General features: G+C 39.6%; 1 protein-coding gene across 1 annotated transcript in view; it reads left to right on the top strand.

The window, feature by feature from the left end:
* Positions 1 to 19,408, top strand: part of UST (uronyl-2-sulfotransferase) — a gene marked incomplete at its 5' end in the record, with an annotated part of 141,098 nt that overhangs the window by 65,456 nt on the left and 56,234 nt on the right. The window contains one exon of the mRNA XM_010018040.1: positions 7,112 to 7,191. Coding sequence (XP_010016342.1) covers positions 7,112 to 7,191 — 80 coding nt within the window. The remainder of the gene's footprint in view (positions 1 to 7,111; positions 7,192 to 19,408) is intronic.

Raw genomic sequence — 19,408 nt, 5'->3', positions numbered from 1 at the left:
TATAGACATGACTGTTGCACACAAATTGCCCACAGCTGCTATTTTGATGTACAGATCAGGTAAAGGCCGCAATAACTACCTGCATCACTCCTAGGAATATCAGCCAACAAACCACAAAAGGATGTGTGTGATGATCAGAATACAGACCTGCGGCTGCCAGTGGCATTCTGCTGTGATTTGGAGTGATTTAGTTGTAGCCTGTTTATGAGCAGAAGTTTGTTATTTTAGATGCAGCGGTTCATTTCAACTGGAAATTTGGAAGCAGATATTTGTTCTGCAGGTCCCACCTTCCTCCCTTCCAAGATGGCTATTGGTGTCTCACCAGCAGCTGGCTCACCTAACCCTACATGACACTTAAGTTCAGCCCAAGGTGGGGACCAGCTAGCCAGGGCTGCCACACCAGCCCAAAGGCTTCTGTTCATGGCTGGGTGCAACACCCCCTGGAAGGGCTGGGGGGGAGGACAGTGTCCCCCCAGTGCCCCTGCTTGCGGCCAAGGGAAGGCCTGGGCTGCAGTTACTGCAGCATCCCTCTGTGTATCCTACTGTCAGCATCACAGAGCCTTGAGAATTTGCCCAATGATCCCATTAGGTCAGGGTCAAACTATCCTGTGCTACTGAGCCTGCCTGGTTATTTTTTCTGCTTAACTGTAGGATAAGGGATAGGAGATTTCAGTGGGTATGACTGCTTTTGTGTTTTGGGTTGTTTGGGTTTTGTTTAACTACTGTCTTTCATCAAGTTTCATTGCTGATTTGGCGACACATCATAAAACCTAAAAACCTTACAAGTATTAATAATCACCAGCGTTCGCCCTCATCAGCTACATCATTTTACTTCTGCCTTTCTCTGGTAGGTGGATTGTCCTTTGTTAAACATGATAAAACAACACATCCCGACAGTCTTCTGTGCTTTAGTCCAGCATGTGGAGATTCTGGAGAGGCCCAGGCTTATTTTTGATGCAACCAGTACACTGACAGAGGATAAATATCTGCATTACTTTTTGTGTGCCAGAAGCTGTTAGGTTACTAGACCGCAAATGTGCTGGAACACAGATGATACTGGATAAATCGATACTGAGCTAATGATGTACTCTCTAGATTGCCCTACTTTAACCTGAGTCTCTTAATTTATGGCTTATTTACATAGTTACAATAGGTTCATAATTTAATGAGCAGTTTTGCTGAAAAGTGCCTTTGATCGCCAGGAAACATGCCTGGAGACAGTAACGGCTCCGTTGTTCAGGGTGTTTTTAGTTGTCTTCTCATTTTTTATGAGCAGAATATGAAAAAATAAATTATTTCTCCCACCTTTAATGTGGTGTACACAAGAGGAAGTTAAGAGAATGGATGGTCTCAGGCTCCAGGCATTGGAATGAGAGAAAAGAGAGCTGGGCTGGGCTGTAGGCCTCCAGCATGAGCATGAGCTTCTCACTGAAGATGATATGTCTCTCTTCCTTCTGTAATTTGTCTGTCCTGTGTTTGGTTAAAGCCCTGATCCAGCCAAGACTTTTATGTAAATGTTTAGCTTATGTAGTCTGCTGTTGTTAAATAAATTTAAGCATGTAGGTGTTCTTAATGACTATGAAGATTGCACATAACTGGAATCCATATTTTCATTGCCTTTCCCAATCTTCTTCCTACCAAGACATTTTCCCAAATTATGTGTGCCTGCCAGCAATTGTAAGTGCAGCATTTGAACATCTGTGGGCATAAGGGAGTGAGTTCTGGAAACAGATCAGTTAATCTGTGCCTTACCATTTGCTATAATATTTCCAAGTAAACTAAATACAGAAAATAATGTGCGTTATTCATGTATACAGAGTTAACCTAATTGATGTGGCTTTAAAATGACACGCAAACTGCTGCAGAGTAATTCTTCCCCTTGCCTGCCTTCCTCCCCACCCCCTTCTATTTTTGAATTTGGAGAATTAAGAGTGAGTATAGATGCAGATATGTTCTAGAGATACCAATATGAATCACGGAGTAATTGATGGTTTATCGTCATATTGTTTCTTTCTACCATGCATCCTTATGACCATGCAGCCACCTTTATGTATAATTCCAGTTTAACACACTAGAATTCCATCACTAATTTTTCTTAAGTGCTTTTAAAGACAAAATTGGTCATAGCAGCTGGGGGAGCTGCAGAAATTCTTGAAACTGTTCCAAATTTTTGAAAGCTGAAAACAAAGATTTAGTCTCATTCCTGCAAGTTGTTTATGGAAATGATACCGAGATGAAAGTGATATACCAAATACCTGTAGATACTTGTGCTTCCTGGACCCTGCATGCCTTCAGTAGAGACTGAAAACAGTAGAGGAAGGTAAAGAACTCACAAGAAAGATACAAAGATAGTTTGGTTTTTGTTTTTGTCCTATTTTATCAGTGTTAGTGGAGACCATAGTGTGATCCAGCTGACCTCACTTGGAAAGTTCCAGTTGCCTTACCATTTTTGTACATTTTGACCTTGAATTCTCCCAGCAACGTACAAAAAAAAAACAAACCACAAGTAGGAATGTTTTGGCTGTTGTCTGGGTGGGATTATTACCAGATTATTTCTTTTTGTTCCCAGTAGAATTTACCTACAAGAATAAAAACCTCAAACCAAACGGGACTGCTGTGAGCAGTCAGTGTGGGGCTGGCTGTTTCCAGAAGAGTGAAAGAGTGAAAGGTGGTGTCCTTTCTCGCAAGCCTGAGCTGAGTTTTGACACAGGAACAATGCTGTGGCTGGAGCAAAGCCATCCTCCACGTTTCTCCCCTCTCAGGGAGGGCCTGTCCAGGCTCCTTCAGTCATTTCACTGTGCCATCTGCTGGATTGTGATTTGCAGTACAGCAACAAACGCACGGGTGATGCTGAGCTATTACGGTTTGATTTCTTAAACATGGCCAACTGAGATCCTACGGTGGTAGCGTAGGACACTAGACTAAGGAAAAATCTTTCTCCTTGTAGTATTGCCTCTTTCTTGCTCAGGTGGGCTTTAAGATCCAAAACCAGCTTGTTCTTCACAGGATTGCCTCTCTTCATGGGTCCGGTCTTCTTTAAAAGTCCTGTTTGAGAGTCAGTGCAGAAAATGAATTTTGGAGGAAAATTTACAATAGCTTAAAGCATTACAGTGGTAGAAAGATATTATGCTAGGGAGCAAATCAGCATTTAGGCTAAAGACGCTGCTCTTCACAATAAATTGGTATTTAAGAAGGACGGGTGGAATGACAACGAATGTGTGTTGACCACACCACAGAGGTTTTTCCAAGTGCTTGTTGTGGTTTCTCATCTCTGCAGACTTGCCATGCAGGGTGCCCAGTGCTTTTGGTTTGCTTTTGCCTAGCAGTTGGGCAGATGTGGCTGGGCCATGCCATAGGATTGGGAGCATGTGGGCATGGGGTATCACTGCCTGCCTCTCCACTCTTTGTGTCTTGGCATTTCCCTCTCCTTGGATCCTTGTTTAACAGCATGAACTCTCTGGTGCTATTTCATTGCAGCAGCCTGATTTCTGCAGGAGAGCTCAGGGCAGCAACAAGAAAGAGGAATGGCTCTTTATGGACCCTTATCCTAGTGAGCATGTGCTCCTTTCAAGCTTCCTGCAGATATTTCTACAGCTACTCCCTCCAAACATGGGTGTGTTCTGGTTCATCTCTTTCCTAACAGTATTTGCCAGGGTAGTTTTTCTTCTGCTGCTTGTGCCTTTTCATGTCTTTTCAAAACTTAAATTGGTTAAGACAATCTCCCAAATCATTCACGCTTGTATGTCTGTCTCCTTCATTACTCATTCCCTCCAAAGGTGCTTGCTTTCCTCAGGTGTTATCCTCTGCTCAGTCTTCCTCTGTGTTGTTACTCTACATCTTGTAAAACCCAAGAACCAAACCTGCAAACCAATAGCAAAAAAACCCACTGGAGACCTTACTCTTCTGGGAGACCTCTAAAAATTTATATTGATTTTTTTTTTTTTATTATTTTTCTTTAATGTCATCTTAAAAGGAGGCACGGATCAATGTTTGGCTTGTTAGACTGGAATCAGTTCAGCACAGTTCGATCAGAGAGGTAGGCCTATGGGAAATATGGCTACAACTTGCATGTGTCCATGAGCCATTGCAGTTATTTATTTTTCCCTCCTGACATCTGTGTGTTGTTTCTGTTCAGCCTTACTTACCCTTTTGGCAGGGTTTTTAAAAAGAGGGGTTTTGCTTGTTTGTTTATATGCACATTGTAACTTTATCCACATCTGCTTGCAAGTCCAGTTCATCATTAAGTGTCTAAATATGAAGGTGCTTTTAAGTCAAAACAGAATTCTGTGCGTGCTTTGGTGTAAGCTATTATCATAGCTCAGGAGATCAAGTTTGGTAGCAAGGGATTTAAAAAAAGCCAGGAGCCAGATGCTATCCTGCTCTCTGTGCATCTTTCCAGACTTCCTTTGCTCCTGAGGCAGGAGTGCCTGTGCTAGTCCAAAAACGGGTTGACACAAGCTGACACTGACATCAGCAATGGTAAAGTGCGATGGGAAACATGGTAATGGTGTGATGTGAATCGGCCTGGTGCTAGCAAACTGGTATCAGCCCCAGGGAGACATGAGGAGCGAGGGAGGCTTGCATGGTACTTTGTAACACTCACATATACTCCCCACCCTTACATGTTTATCCAGTGGTATTATATTAAAGCTGCCTGTATTTTTATACTCAGTGGGATTTCTCTGTATACGTATACTATCTTTACATCTCCATATTTATACTCTAATGATGTTTTTTCATTTATTCCAAGATGCGATTACAGTGGTGACTGTAATGGCATGAATAGAGTTGTTATTCCATATCAATAACTTTTCTGTCATCTTCCTTCCTTCATGCAGATAAACACAGGTAAAATGCCAATATAACACAAAGCTTCATACAGTTCTGAGAATTTCACTTCTCTTTCATTGTCTGAGTAAAAACAAAGAAAGAAGCCAATTGAGACATCTGATACCCAGTCTCTAGAGTCTCCCCTTGTTTCATTCTGCAAGGTGAATGAATATATTTTTTTGGTGGAGAGAGTTACCAGTCCTAAAGAAACGTTGGCTTGTTTGGTTTGCTAGGAAAGCCTTCATCTCATTAGAGAATTAACGAACAATGGTCAACTACTTGTGCCAATTATTACAAAGTTTCCTGGGCTTTCTAATTCTGGTCTGGGCAAGCTCTGCTCTTCAGGTTTATTAATTTCTTGTTCACAGCACTGACGTTGTACTGAAGGAGCCATATAAAGACCTGTTCGTAATTGAATCAACCAGTCCAGGGTCTGTCTGTATATGACTAACTAAAGCAGGGAGGCTATTCCCTTCTTGCCACTTTTTTTAAAGCATACATCTCTCTGTTTTCTCTTGTTTCTCTTTTCACATTGTCTTTCTTTTGGTGGTCTTTAAGTTCCATTCCCTTGGGTTTACAGCCCCTCAGACCTAATATACCTTCAGATACCAATACACCTTGATATACTTCCTCAGACCTAATATGCCTCGATATAAAGAGTGTGTACGTGACATGCCTTGATGATGTACTTGAACTAGTTTGACAGGAAAAGGCCTATCTCGAGAAGACAGACAAACTGAACTGTTTGCTTCTGTATAAAATTGCTTAAGGCAGAGGAAAAGTAGCTAAAAGCATATTAGTTTCTGCACTGTTTTTTTTGGTTCTAGAAGTTAAATAGCTATAGCTTGTGTAGTCTGAAAGAAGAATGCAGGTTATGTGTCCTAGGAAAAAATGGAGAATAAAAGATGGATGAGAAGCAGTAAGATGTGACACACAATGTAAAAACCATGGCAAAATATCAGTATATCAAAACTGGGAAATAGAAGGAAAAAAAATGACAATGGCTGTCCCTTAAATGTAGTTTAACGTCTGTTATGGCATGGACATTATTTTCTACAATGTTCTTCGGGATTTTAATGCAGTAACGCATCACATGTCAGTCAGTTTATCTTGGCCTCATAACAGACTTATTTTGTCTGTGTCAGGTGTAGGATTCAAGTTCTAAGAAATAGATTTTTTTTGTTTTCTTTTAAAGTCTCCTTAATGGTGTTTAAATTTAGTACATCAATTGAGATGGCTCAAACCAGAATGTTTGGTTTATTTTCTCTTCCTCCCCTCCCCCCCCCCCCTTTTACAACTTTTGGTTTTTTTTCTCTCCCCCCCCCCCCCCCCCCCCATTTATAAAATTGTGTTCCTTTCTGTATTATTTTCTACTACCCAGTTTGCAAAAATCAATAAACCTATCATTTCAAATGCATTTGGGTTCAATGTCCATAGCATAGCATGCATTTGAGCACAGAACAGAAAATCTGAATATAAATCTTAGTAAATTAATAATAAGGAAGCAAAATGAACCAGGATGTCTCAACTCTCTAGCATGGTGCTCCACTAGACACTTCATTTCCTTTAGACCTAGATAGTTAGAGCTCAACTTACACAACCTAGATACTCATATCCGTGGTACACTGTCTTCAGTCTATGCTGTTGACATTATTCCATTTTAGCGATCTGAAAATTTAATTTACTAAAAAAAAAAAAAAAGTGAATGTGCCTGAACTAGAACTTAGCATCATCTTTCTAAAAGTGCCCAATTAATCCATACTCTTAATTTGCTGTAATAGTAAAAGGAATGGCGAGTACTGATTTCTGTATTTAAACAGGCAAATCAGTGTTTTGGCCATGTTGGCTATTTTTATTCTTATATTAAATTGGTCATTGGCTTAGCTCCTACTTTCTGTTAAAATTTCAGACATTTTACATTTTGGCATTCTGGTGAACAGAGCCAGTGTCTTCCAAGGGCAGCTGCCACTTGCAAAGCTCTGGTGCAGATTTAGGCAGAGGTTAGATTTTTCCTTTAGTTTATGCCTTTCCTTAAACTGATACAGGCTTTTGGAAGTACGTAAGTTCAGTGATAGCAGGATGCAGCTTAAACTTTCTTGCTTAGACATGAAATCGTAAATCGTGCTATCTTGATGGCAGTGTTTGGGAGGGATAGTGGGGAAGGGTTCCTGAGTAATTCAGACTTGAAAATAACATGATCGTATGTTGTTTGTGTAGTTATATCTGTCTCGAAATGTACGTTGATGTAACATGGAAAATGTGATTTGTTAATTCTTTTTAGATGGAATTGATTAAAAACATAAGCACTGCTGAGCAGCCCTATTTATTCACTAGACATGTTCATTTCCTCAACTTCTCAAGGTAAGGCATTTTTTCAATTGAAGTCTTTTTCATTGATTTTTATTAATTGTAATATAGAAAATGTTTTCCCCCCTCTTTACATATAAACAATGCAATGTATTTCCCTGCTTCCCCCCACCCCCTCCCCCTTCTGGCATTGGAAGTAAATTCAGAAGTTTGGGGGGTTTTTTTCCCTGTCCTCTCTTTGCTACCTAATAGTTACATAGAGTATGTTTGTGAAAAGCCAGGATGCTATTGCATGCCTTTGCCTCCAAGCTGATTTTGGTTTACAACATTCCCACCCAACATGCATGAGCTGGTAACTTAGGTCTTTAAACTAAGCACACTTGCAGATGTTTTAGCTCTGTATAGCTGGTTACTAATATAAGACTGAACAACTCCACTGAGTGCATTAATTTTGTACCTGGAACAACTCTTCACCAATTTAACCAATTTAATTTTGTTCTGACAAAATAGTCCCCATTCCCCAGGATATGGAAATATTTATAAACCATGCAAATGGATTGTGCTCTGTATCATGGGAGTGTAGTCCCTCCTGGCAGCCGTTTAAAAGTATGCAGCAAGACTAGAGACACTTATAGCATGGAATGTGAAGAAAATTGAATTTGGATGAAACTGGGAAGGAATTTTTGGAAGGCGTGAGTGATGCCAATTAGCATTTAGCCAGGACACAAAGGTTAAAGCTGACTGCAGATGGTTATTGCCCAAGTGGTAAGTTTAATTTGGAAATTGTATTCAGGAACCATGCCATCTGTGCCACTAGGTTAGAATCCTTACACTTAAATTGAAACAAATGTTTGTAGGAGTGTGAATTTTCTGTAGATCTTTGCAAGACGTTGCCTATCTTTCCAGCTTTTTGGTTTATGTGGTAATGCCAGTGCATGTCCTCTGAACGTATGGCTTGGGTAGACAGTGCAGTAAAAAATAATAAAATTGGGGGAGGGAGGCTGTTGCTCCCGGGTTATTTTTGTTGTTGTTGGGGTTGGGTTTTTTTTTTGTTTGGGGTGTTGGGTTTTTTTGGTGGTTTTTGAGCAATTGGAATTTCACTTGAGACATTGACTTAACTGTGGGCATGATTCTGTTACATGAAAACAAGAAGAGTTAAAATTCCCATCTTGTGTGTTCTCTATTCTGATTCCATGAGAATTCCATTTCTAATATGTTATCTATAAAAATAAAACTCATAGAATAGGACTTAATATCTTTGATAAATGATCTTTCCGCCAAAATGCAAAATCCAAAAGTAGCCACATAAAGGGATGTTTCTTGATAAAACTGTTCTTTTCAGAGATGGGACACAACATTAGTACATGAGAAAAAGATGAACATCATTACCTCTTTTTCATCCAAACATCCCATGCTCTATGCATACGGTACATCCTTGCCACATTGGTAACGTGTTTCTTCTGTAGTGTAGTAATGGGATGAAATCTCTCTGCATTTTTCTTCCAATACAAATCTGTGAAAATACATAAAAATTATATGAGATGTGTAAAAGTATTTGCAGCTTCCTTTTTGGCTGTTCCTTGCGAACTTGGAAAACATATTTTTCATTTTATTGAGAGGACACTTGGTTTAACTAGTAGCTGTAGAGAGTGAAAAGACTGACCTTTAAATGAGACACCATTGAAGTACATCAACATTGCTTACTATTGGTTTAGCATTTCCTAGTGGTTTCTGATAAATTAAACATTTGAGAGTTTTAGTCTTTAGTTTCAAAATTTGTGGTATTACAGCTAACAGTGAATAGTGTTGAATAGTTGCTCTTTTCCTTAATTCTAGGGTGATATATTTCTGTCTTTGTAACTGATTTAATTAGGAACTGGAGTGTCAAGTATTGATTTTGCAGAAATTTCAAGAATGTGGTTGAAATAAATACACATTATAAATATTACAGAATTGTGAAAGCATTTTAGTATTACTTGATTTTATTTAGAACTCTTCCTTTATAAACCACCTCTAGTGACTTGAGCTGAACTCAGATTGTCTGTGGAGTATGTTTCTTCCTGTTTGCCACAGCTTTTCTGCCGGCTCACATGAAAGCCATGCAATACCCCAGAAGCTGAAAGTATGAGGGTCAAAGTATTGGTGTGGTGTTTTCTTGGCTGACACTAAAGACCTTAGACAGCAGCTTGCTATAGGCAGCTCAGCACAGTGGGGAGAAGGATGGATGCTCAGGGACAGGTAGACCATTGACTGCAGGCTTAGGGCAGCTTCAGGTCTGTGAAAGGCTCAAAGATCAGCTTGAAGACTGAAGAACCCTACTTGGGTGACAACACTTGGTCCTTCCCAAGGAAAGGGATGAGGCTTTCTACACACCATTGTAGCATGAGCCATTACTGGAAATAGTGAATTTTTGAAGGTGCAGCCATCCTGGGCATTAGTCCAGTAGCCAAGCTCATTTCTCATTTGGCATTTTATGCCTTTGAAACCAAGCTTTTGTTTGCAAGAAGGGATAAAGAATGCTTTATTCTTCGCTTTCCCTGCATATATCAAGCTGCCAGACAGGCAGGAGTTAGAAGGCATGCTTTGCTTCAAGGTCAACATTGGGACAAAATGAGTCTCGTCTATTTGCCTTGCATTTAACCTGCTTGAGAGCTTTCAAGATCTGTAGGGATTATTAAGCCGTTTTAGAGGATATCACCAAGGTACTAGAGAAGCAGAGTCATGCAAAACAGGAGTTCGCTTTGCTTTGCATGGAATAGAACTGAATTATTTGTGTTGGAAAAGACCTTGAAGATCATTAAGTCCAACCCTTAGCCTAACACTGCCAAGTCCACCACTAAAGTGTGTCCCTGAGAGCCACAACTGCACATATTTTGAATACCTGCAGAGATGGTGACTCACCCTCTTCCCTGGACAGCCTGTTCCAATGCTTGGCAACCCTTTCAGTGAAGACATTTTTCCTCTGAACCTCCCTGGCACAACTTCAGGGCGATTTCCTCTTGTCCTATTGCTTATTACCTGGGAAAAGAGACCAACACCCACCTTACTACAACCTCCTTTCAGGTAGTTGTAGAAAGTGATAAGGTCCCCCCTGAGCCTCCTTTTTTCCAGGCTGAATAACCCTCATACTTGTGCTCCAGACCCTTCACCAGCTGCATTGCCCTTTTCTGGACCTGCTCCAGCACCTCAATGTCTTTCTTGTAGTGAGGGGCCCAGAATTAAACACAGGATTCAAGGTGCGGCCTCACCAGTGCTGAGCACAGGGAGATGGATGATCATTGCCCTGGCCCTGCTGGCTACGCTATTGCTGATACAGGCCAGGATGCTCTTGGCCTTCTTGGGCCACTGGGGCACAAACTGGCTCATATTCAGCAACCATCAGTTAACACCCCTAGGTCCTTTTCCAACGAGCAGCTTTCCAGCCGTTCTTCCTTGAGCAGTCACCATGTGTATACTTTCTAAAGCTGCAGTCATGCCAGAGCAATCTGGGCTTTCAGGGCGAGTTATTTTTACAGTGTGTTTCCTAGATGTTTTCCTAATCATTCTTTACCAGGCTGCCATTTCTCATTTTGTAGAAATGGCTTTCATTCCTTATATTTAAATGTGTTAACCAAGGGGACATGAAGCATGCAAAATTACTAGCTGACATCCTACTGCAGTGCATGTTGTGAAGTAGAAAATTAATTGAATAATAAAATATATATATATCTTTTATGTGTACTCTCAGAATGCTGGGATCCATTGGCCTATGTTAATAAAAAACAAATAACTTTTTTTCTCATGTGCCCAAGGAGCTCTAGAAGTTGTCAGTCATATCCTTTGCTGTGATCTGTAGTGCACAGGGTAGAAGCACCCACCTCCATTTGCACAGAACTTAGGAATTCAGGATGTTTGCCTCCACTCAGGGATGTGTGCCCGAAGAGGTCACATTGCAGAAGCAGGATGACAGCTGTAATTTATCTTTGTCATATTCCAATTCCTTTTCAAAGTCAGTAGTGCATGTATTTGAAAAGAATTGTGGGAGCCATTAAATTAGTAAAAATACTGATTTTTTTAATCTCTTTCTGAATTGAAGTTTATATACTAATTTTGCTGGGAAAAGCATCCAAAATGTACATCAGAAACAAATATTAAAAAATGTCTCTGCTCTAAGAAGGTAAAGATTTATATGCTGATACATTTGCTGAGATTGCAGGTGTTATTAGTAGATCCAAGCAATACAGTGTTAGAGTGCAGAAGCTGTGAAGAACTAGAATAACCTGCAGAGAAACACCAAAGCTATTCCAGGAGAGGCACAGGTTGTTGGCTGTGCTTTATCATAAACACTGCTTTATGATGACATCTATTAGCCTAAGAAAAAAATGAAGCATGAAGAAGCTTCAAGCTTGTGGAAAAGCTCCACTTGACCTCTTAGTAATGTTTAGCTGAATTAAGTAATTATAACAATCTTTGGGCAGCCATTCAAGATCCTTGGTGTGTGCTCCAAGTGTCACAGATTGCAGAGAAGCAGAAAGAACTTTTGTAGGAATGCACAGGGGTGGTGAGGGCATGGTTTTGGGTCGGGCTGAGTCAGGGATAGGGAGAACTGCACCACTCCTATTTTGGACACAGGAAGGCAGCTTGCCTCTCTCCAACACCAAACTGTTAGCTTCCAAGCATGTATGTATGGATCCTAGTTCAGGCATAGTAGGAAGCTTGGCCACTCCCTCCAGTCTCAGGGTAAATGGACATTACAGGGGAATGTGTAAAAATCTGAAGACATGCCTCTGTCAGTGGCTGGTAAGTGGCTTTTGCTTGTTTAAAAGTTGGCTGATTAGGTCAGGGTGAAGTCACAGGAGGGAGAAGCATTAAAAAGACCACCCAGAGAGAGAAACAGGCTTTTTCATGTCTCACTGGAGCCATGAATTCTTTAATTTCTGCAGTAGTTTCAGGCCACTGGGGAATGATCTCCTTTAAAATTTCCTATGATGTGGTAAGGAGATGCAGAGATAAAACATGGAGTCAATTTAATCTTACATTTTAATTAGCCCTTATAATTCAGTTCGGTGTATCTTTTTTGTTCGAAGACAGGATGAATTATCACCCAGCATTAGTATGTGAGGAGTCATTCTTCCTGCGCTGTCAGGCTGCTGCCCTCTTCTTTCTTTCAGCTGCAGTTTAATATCTGCACTGTGTATTTAAGCATATGTCTGCATGTGCTTGAGGGGAGGGGACAACACTTTCCTTTTAGCATGATGTTCTAAGGAAGTAAGACTCACGCAGCAGTTCTGGCTGTTCTGCGTCTTTCCAGGTTCCCCCCTACGCCTAATTCCTAAATAACTTCTGAACCTGCTGGCCAGTTTAAAGCCAAATTTGGAAGACCAGTAGAAGACTTGGAGACAACCATGCTGCTGCGGGTACCCCTGCTGAAGGGAAAACCAGGCAAAACAGAACTGCTGGACTTCTGCTGGGCTACAGCCAGCAGCCACCATCCTGTGCCCTGCTTGGATGCCAGCCCCAGCTCTGTCGTGTCCCTCTTGCTCAGTGCATGAGAGAAGGAGGAGACAGGTTTTAAGGGATGAGAGAATGATCTGTTGGGTCTTCTGCTTAGAAAGGTACTTGCCTCTAGTCCCTGGAATCAACATAAGAAATATTTCTGTGGTTCTGTTATTTATTAGCAGACTTAATGTGTAAAGTTCTTGGTTTTCTTGAAAAAGTATTTTTAGGTAGGCAGTCTGTATCAGCATTATTGATAATTTTTTTTTTACTACTGCTTTTTTAAAACAGACACAATAGCCACCACTAATAAAAATGAGTGAATTGGGGTGCTGTAGCAGCAGACAGTATCATGTGCAGCAGTGCTGATCAGTTTGAATGCTTTCCTTCATCTCTGACCTGAATTCTGAATTACAGATAACAGTAAATCACATGCTGTATGAAGGCAGATATAGGCAGAGAGATGCAGTCTCAATAAATCCAAATGTAAACTTAGTTTCTGAATATTGTTCAGGGGCTTTTTGTTATTCATCAGTTTTGTGTTTTTTCTCATGCAGAAGCAGCTCTAAAAATTGCAGTTTAACATAGCATTTTGACATTACAGCACTCCCTGTTCTTGGGCTCTGTAAAATGTGTCCGTAGCCAACAAACAAAAACGGGGTGAATCCTGAGGAATTAACTTGACTGTCTGTCATAAGAGTAAGCCACATGTTTGAAAGCAGGAGCACACTCTGTGCTGACAGCATGGTGTTTGCAAGCCTTGCATGTTAGCCTGCTGATGATTCGTAAGTGTTGGATGATACTTTTACAATTTCTATGGCAAATAAATACCTTGCTTTGCCATGACTTAACGTCTGTATGTGTCATTGTTCTGTTGATTTGGAATTAGAATTTAGTTTTTAGATTTTTCTATAGACTGGTGAGAGGTTGGTAAAACAGGGTGATTCTGTGGTGCTGTTTTCATTGATTTAAAACAGAGCCATGGGATGTTTGTCATAATACTCAAATTTATTAATAATTTGAAGATTCTTGTTTCTCCCTTTCTGTGGACCAAGTAATGCCACACAGAGGTAAATGTTGTGCAGAACATGCCTATTATGTGTTTTAACCGTGTTCCACTAGCTTTTGAAAATAGCGTGCTGCACAAATGCATGGAGCTGGCATAACAAGATGCTGAATGTCCATGACCCTTTGAATGCAAACTCAGGTAGGCTTTGTATGAACAGCAGCAGTTCAGTCAGCTTGCACTGTTTGTGTGGGAGGGATTGGGCTCTTTGAATGCCTTCTTGAATCAACATCTTGAAACAGTGATTGCAGCCTAAGATTATCTATTAAAGTAGTTCCATGTTGTGGATTTTTTCCTCCTTTTAAAAAAAAACAATGTCAAAGGAAAAGTCATTTAAAATATGGTAACAAAAAAAAATATTACCCTCTGGGTAAGCTCTTAAAAGTAGGGAAATGTCAGCTAAACTTTTGTGCGCTGCCGTAACACTGTGTCTTTATGTGTGTTCATTATAATCTATACTTTTTGCTAACACATCATGAAACACTTTCTACCATCATGTGAGGTCTGCCTTGTAAAGTACACATTTCATGAATGGCCACATGGTGCTGTAATCCCTCCTACATCTTTTTTTCCGTTTTTATACTACATTTTTTAATGATGTGAGTGTGTAATGATGTTTTTTAACTGTGACTTGGTTAACTTCTTAACTGTGACAGGAAGGCTAAGCACAAATCTCATGTGCAGTTTGACCTCAGTATGGTCTAAGGGTTGTTTTTTTTTCAGGTTTGTTTTTTTTAAAAATATTGCTCTATGTCAACTTTTTCCACAGATTCTAAGATTATTTGATTTAAAATTTATTTCCCCAGATTTCCCGTGTTCTTTGCATAATAGACTTTTTAGCTTTCATTCAGCTGGTAATGGAGAATGGTTGTTTGAAATGTGATTACTGAAGGTGGGGTCAGGCATAACACCTAAATTATCCTTTTTTACTGTTGTTTGGTTTCTGTGCTCACATTCACATTGTAGATTAGATTATATTACCAGTTCAGGAGTAATTTAAGAAAGATGTTGATTTCTCCAAAGTCCAAAAGAAACTAAAGAGAATGGTCAGAGATATAACGAATTGACCTGTGAGGAAAGATTGAAAGGGTAGAGAAAGAAAATAAATAGAGAAGACTGGGAAAGAGGGGACTGTGATAACACTTTTGAATTTTGTATTTAAAAGGGAAATATTGGGGAAATAAAGGGACTATACAGTTCTTTATGGGTAATGATAACAGAAGTGGCAGTCTTAGATTGCATCAGCAGAATTCTAAATCGGACATTTAGGAAAAGACTTGAACAATAAGGGCAGCGAAGCAACAGAATAGATTGTAATTGAACATCTTGGAGCCAGTAGTGGCAATTACATGACTGATCCTGCCTTCAGGCAAAAAGATGGATTGTGGCAGTCTCAAGTCATTTCTAGTCTTTCTCACCCTTGTGTGATGCATGATACAGACTATTTAGGTTTCAAACTGAAACCTTCATCTTTCAGGACAAAAATTTAAGTCTTGATTCAAAAATCACCAGTAATAGAGAATCTGCTGCCCTTGGTAAATTCTTTCAGTACTGGATTGTTCTCTCAGATTGTAAATTGAGAGTTACTTCTTCCCTTCATTTTTCTGAGAAATCTTACTGCCTCCTTCCTGGATCTTGGAATACATTTGCTCATTTTATGAGGACTCCTTTTATCAAATATTTTAGGTAGGTATGGTTTCGTGTGTAATTTCTTACACATAGTGGTGCGGTTGCCTCTGAGCCTTCTCTGTATTTTTTTCTCTCTTCATTTTCTTTTCAAGCTGAAGGTTTTCAATTTCTAGACATTTTTCCATTACAGAGCTTTTTTTTTTTTCCATCCTTCTTGTGACTCTGCAGTGAACTCTGTGCACACTTTGCTTAAAATGAACTCTGTTAGTGGTCATGTCAGTGCTCCTGTTTCTCAGAAAAAGGGAAACTAGGATTATTGCGGCCTTAAGGTCTCACATGCTGCTGATGACCTGTGGAGGCATTCAAGTCCTTGCAAGAACTGCTGCTTCCCTGTGAATGTCCTCTGCTTCTTATTCTAGGGTTTTATTTGCTATACTACAGTGCGTGATGTTTGCTTGTCTTGCTTGCCCTCTGGCTCAAGTAGCTCTTTGCCATCACGCCACTCCATTATTCTCTCCTTTTGTAACTGTGTTATCTGAAAATGTTATCTGTAGTTTTGTACTTACCTTCTGAATCCTAGATTATGATGTTAAACTTTGTAGATTCAAAGCCTCAAACATGGTAATACCCACAGCTCCCTCTGTTTGATGGCAATTATGTAGAATTTCACATCTGGTACAGGGCAGCCATGTTTTCAATTTCAGTTACATTGATTTTTATATTCCATGCATTGTATACACAATAGATACTGCCAAGTTACAATGTGGTTTGTTTGTTTTTTTTTTCTTATACCTAGTTTGCTGTATTTCGGTTTCCATGTGGACATGCCTAGCTTTATGTTGTGTAGCAATCTGTGACAGCCATTTCCATAGGACAGCTGGAATCACACATGACAATCTTGATAAATGCATTCATATGAGAAGCTGAATAAGCAGTGCCAAATGCATTGCAACATCCTTTGCTTTATAACCTTCCTAAGAAGTCAAGCCCCAAGATTTTATACGAACATAACTATCTCAGCCAAATGTATGGTTTCATCCAATTTTGAAGATGTATCTTTTCTACACACCATGTTTGTTGATTTAATACTTTCCAAAGAGCTGTATCAGCTTTTCTACTATTTGCTGGAAATTTATTGCGATACTTTGTAATCAGTTTTTCTGTTCCTCTGTATAATGTGCAACATTTGCATCTCTGAATTACAATGAAATGTTAATCAGGGGTCCAGAGAGATCCTGAGCCAGACCTATGGAAAGTCTAGGAAAAAAGGTATCTAGAATTAAGTGATTTTAAATAATGCAGATTTTTACTATAGCTGCTGTTAGTGCTTTGTGGAGAATTAGTGTTTTCTCTTCCACTTATTTCTGGCTGTAACTTAGCATTACATAAAAGGAAACACAATTAGTATTACTGTCTCAACCGTTGCCTTCGCTTGAGCTGGGGTTTGTACAGACCCAGGCAGGATTTGTATCAGTGTTGGTGCTGTTAATTGTGAATTTATATATTAAACTACTTTGATATCCTCAGCATAATGAAAGGCATAGGGGGGAGAAAAAAAACCAAACCACAAAATACCTCATTGTTTAGCATGTATGAGTGTAAAAGTCTGACAGAACTACAGTATAAAATATTCTGGGAGATTCACAGGGTGATAGTGAAATAGGCAGTACCTCAGCCTGCTTCTCTGGAAATATTTGCAGCTCATCCTTGAAGAGGATCATTGGAGCATCCCAGAGTTGCCTGGTGCCTTGTGTGCAGAATAGGATTTCTTTGCCCCAAGTGCATGCTAATTCAAGAAGTTATAATATCTCTTAATTTCAAGGTACCTTTTTCAAAAGATGAATTTTAATATAAGTGCATGTTATTTCAGTCCTGAAAAGGTGAAAGTTGTATGTTCGTGTTTTTACATGACTTCCCCATGAAGCTGTGCTGCAAAGCAGATAATGGAGCTGTAACGTAATTGATGAGTAAAGCTTGCTGGGCAATTCTGTTCTCAGTGTGTGATTCTGATTTGTATGAAGCTATAGAAGGAAACTGTGCTGCCTTTCTAAGAAGGACACAATATGCCCGTCCCTGTTAGTATTAGGTGACTGTCAGTTCTTGTTTGCTTCCATTATATTGAGTTTCTAGCAACTAACTTACTTGTTTAAGGGGAAATGCTTTACATTAAAAGAGTAAAAGACAGCCCAGGTTCTTTCAGAGGATAGATTAGGAGTCGTCTTTTCCTCAAGGAGTATTGTTTGCTTGCAGGGGTGAAAAAGCCTGCTTCTGCTTGTGCAAAGAGTTTTGTGCTGAATAGAAATACAGCAGCCTCCAGCAGTGAAGTGAAATGAAAAATAATAGGAGCTGAGAAATCCTCCATTCTAAAGCCAAGCAAATGACTCTGGTTGATTCAAAAAAAAAAAAACAAACCAAACAAAAGACCAAAAAACAAACAAAAAACCCACCAAAAAAAAAAAAAGAAACAAAATCCCCAAAACAAAACAATGTTAAACTCATAAGGGGGTTGCAAATGGTTTCAAACAAAGATATTGCTTATGTAAATCATACAATTGGAATTCATCAGACACATTTTTCTAAGGGGCAGACTTGGAACATCTGGCATAACTCTCACATACCTCTTGGGCCTTTTTTTTTTTTTTTCTTTTATTAAAAAAAGGATGGGGAAATGTATTATTAATGAACCAAAGTATCACTGATTGAAGCCTGTAAATATTCTAGTAATTTTGATGGGGACTCCAAAAATACACCTGTCACAGCAGAGCAGTTAAAACTAATGGGATTTAATATTATATACTGAATAAATCAGGAGAAGTTAAGTACAGGAAGAGCACTGCAGAAGATCCATGTATACTTTTCCAGTGCTCCTTCGGGATGGTGTGCTGGCGCACTCTACCCAGCTGTAGTGATATGCTGCTAGGCCTGAGAATGATCAAGTATGTTTATCATGCAGGATGCAGTCTTGATCCCACTCACAGAAAGTAAGCGTTCTGCTCAGGCCTAGAAAAATACGATTGTATCCCTATTTGAATCCTTCACAATAGGTATTGGAGTATCAGTAAGGTGACATGATGTATAATGAGAGCACAGTGTGTTACTTGCAAGAGCACTTTCATGTGGGTGTTTGAGAAGTTTCACTCTGGAAAGCTAAGTAATATTTAAGATGTTGTGATGGATAGGTACCTAAAAATATGCAGAACATACTTGAACAACTGGAACATTGATTTTCCCTTTTATTTCTCTCTCTAAATAGCTTAAGGTTATTGATTTTAGTTTTTTTTTACCCAGGAGGATTGTTTATGCCATGTGAGTGCTGCATAGCTTCCATAAAAAAATCTCAGTATAGTCCATAGAAACAAACAATTGGAATTTGAAGTATTATAAACCATGCTGAAAAAAAAAAAAAAAGAAAAAGAAAAATGCAGATTTGAATAAGAGCCAGAGCAGACTTAACTTCTCTGGAAACTCTCGGCTTGTTGCCTGGTGGAGCAACAGTGTGACCTCCCATCTGAGCTGTCGTCTTGGGACAGATGAGCTTGCATGTGCCTCTTCTCTCAGAGCTGTTGGTAATGAATTTGCTGTTCACATGTTCGGGGACATGACCTTACCAGCAAAAGGCTAGGCTCTGACACTTTGGTGGGTTGGTTATGCAATCTGACCCCTCCTTTCACTTCAGAAAAGACAATATATTGAATATTTCTATCTAGACAACTAATAGCTGTCTGCTTCTGATTTTTGTCTCTTTGGAGGAGCATTTAGGCTTAGCATCCTCTAGAAACCCTGGGGCAGGATATCCTTTCTCTTTTGCCTGTCTGAATCTTGTAATCTTTATGTATCTTAAGACAACTTGCTGCTGTCATCACTTCTTACTGCCTCCATTGCTTCCCCTTTTGCTTGTGCTTCACTCTTTTCTGTCTTTAGATTGTTGCTGATCTGCATCAAGCAGTAGGAAGATAATGTGTTCGTAATTTAGGTGCAACCTCTTCTTGCCAGCAGTTTCACTTGAAAAATTTAGTTTTCATGGCTACTAGCCATGGCATTCACCAAAAACTTTCTGAAAGAATCTTGTCAAAGCTTTATGCCTTCATTGTCCTATGGTAT

The sequence above is a fragment of the Nestor notabilis genome, unplaced genomic scaffold, assembly GCF_000696875.1.
Source record: "Nestor notabilis isolate BGI_N333 unplaced genomic scaffold, ASM69687v1 scaffold1867, whole genome shotgun sequence".
Taxonomy (NCBI): Eukaryota; Metazoa; Chordata; class Aves; order Psittaciformes; family Psittacidae; genus Nestor; species Nestor notabilis.
This window is presented reverse-complemented; position numbering and strand designations above follow the sequence as displayed.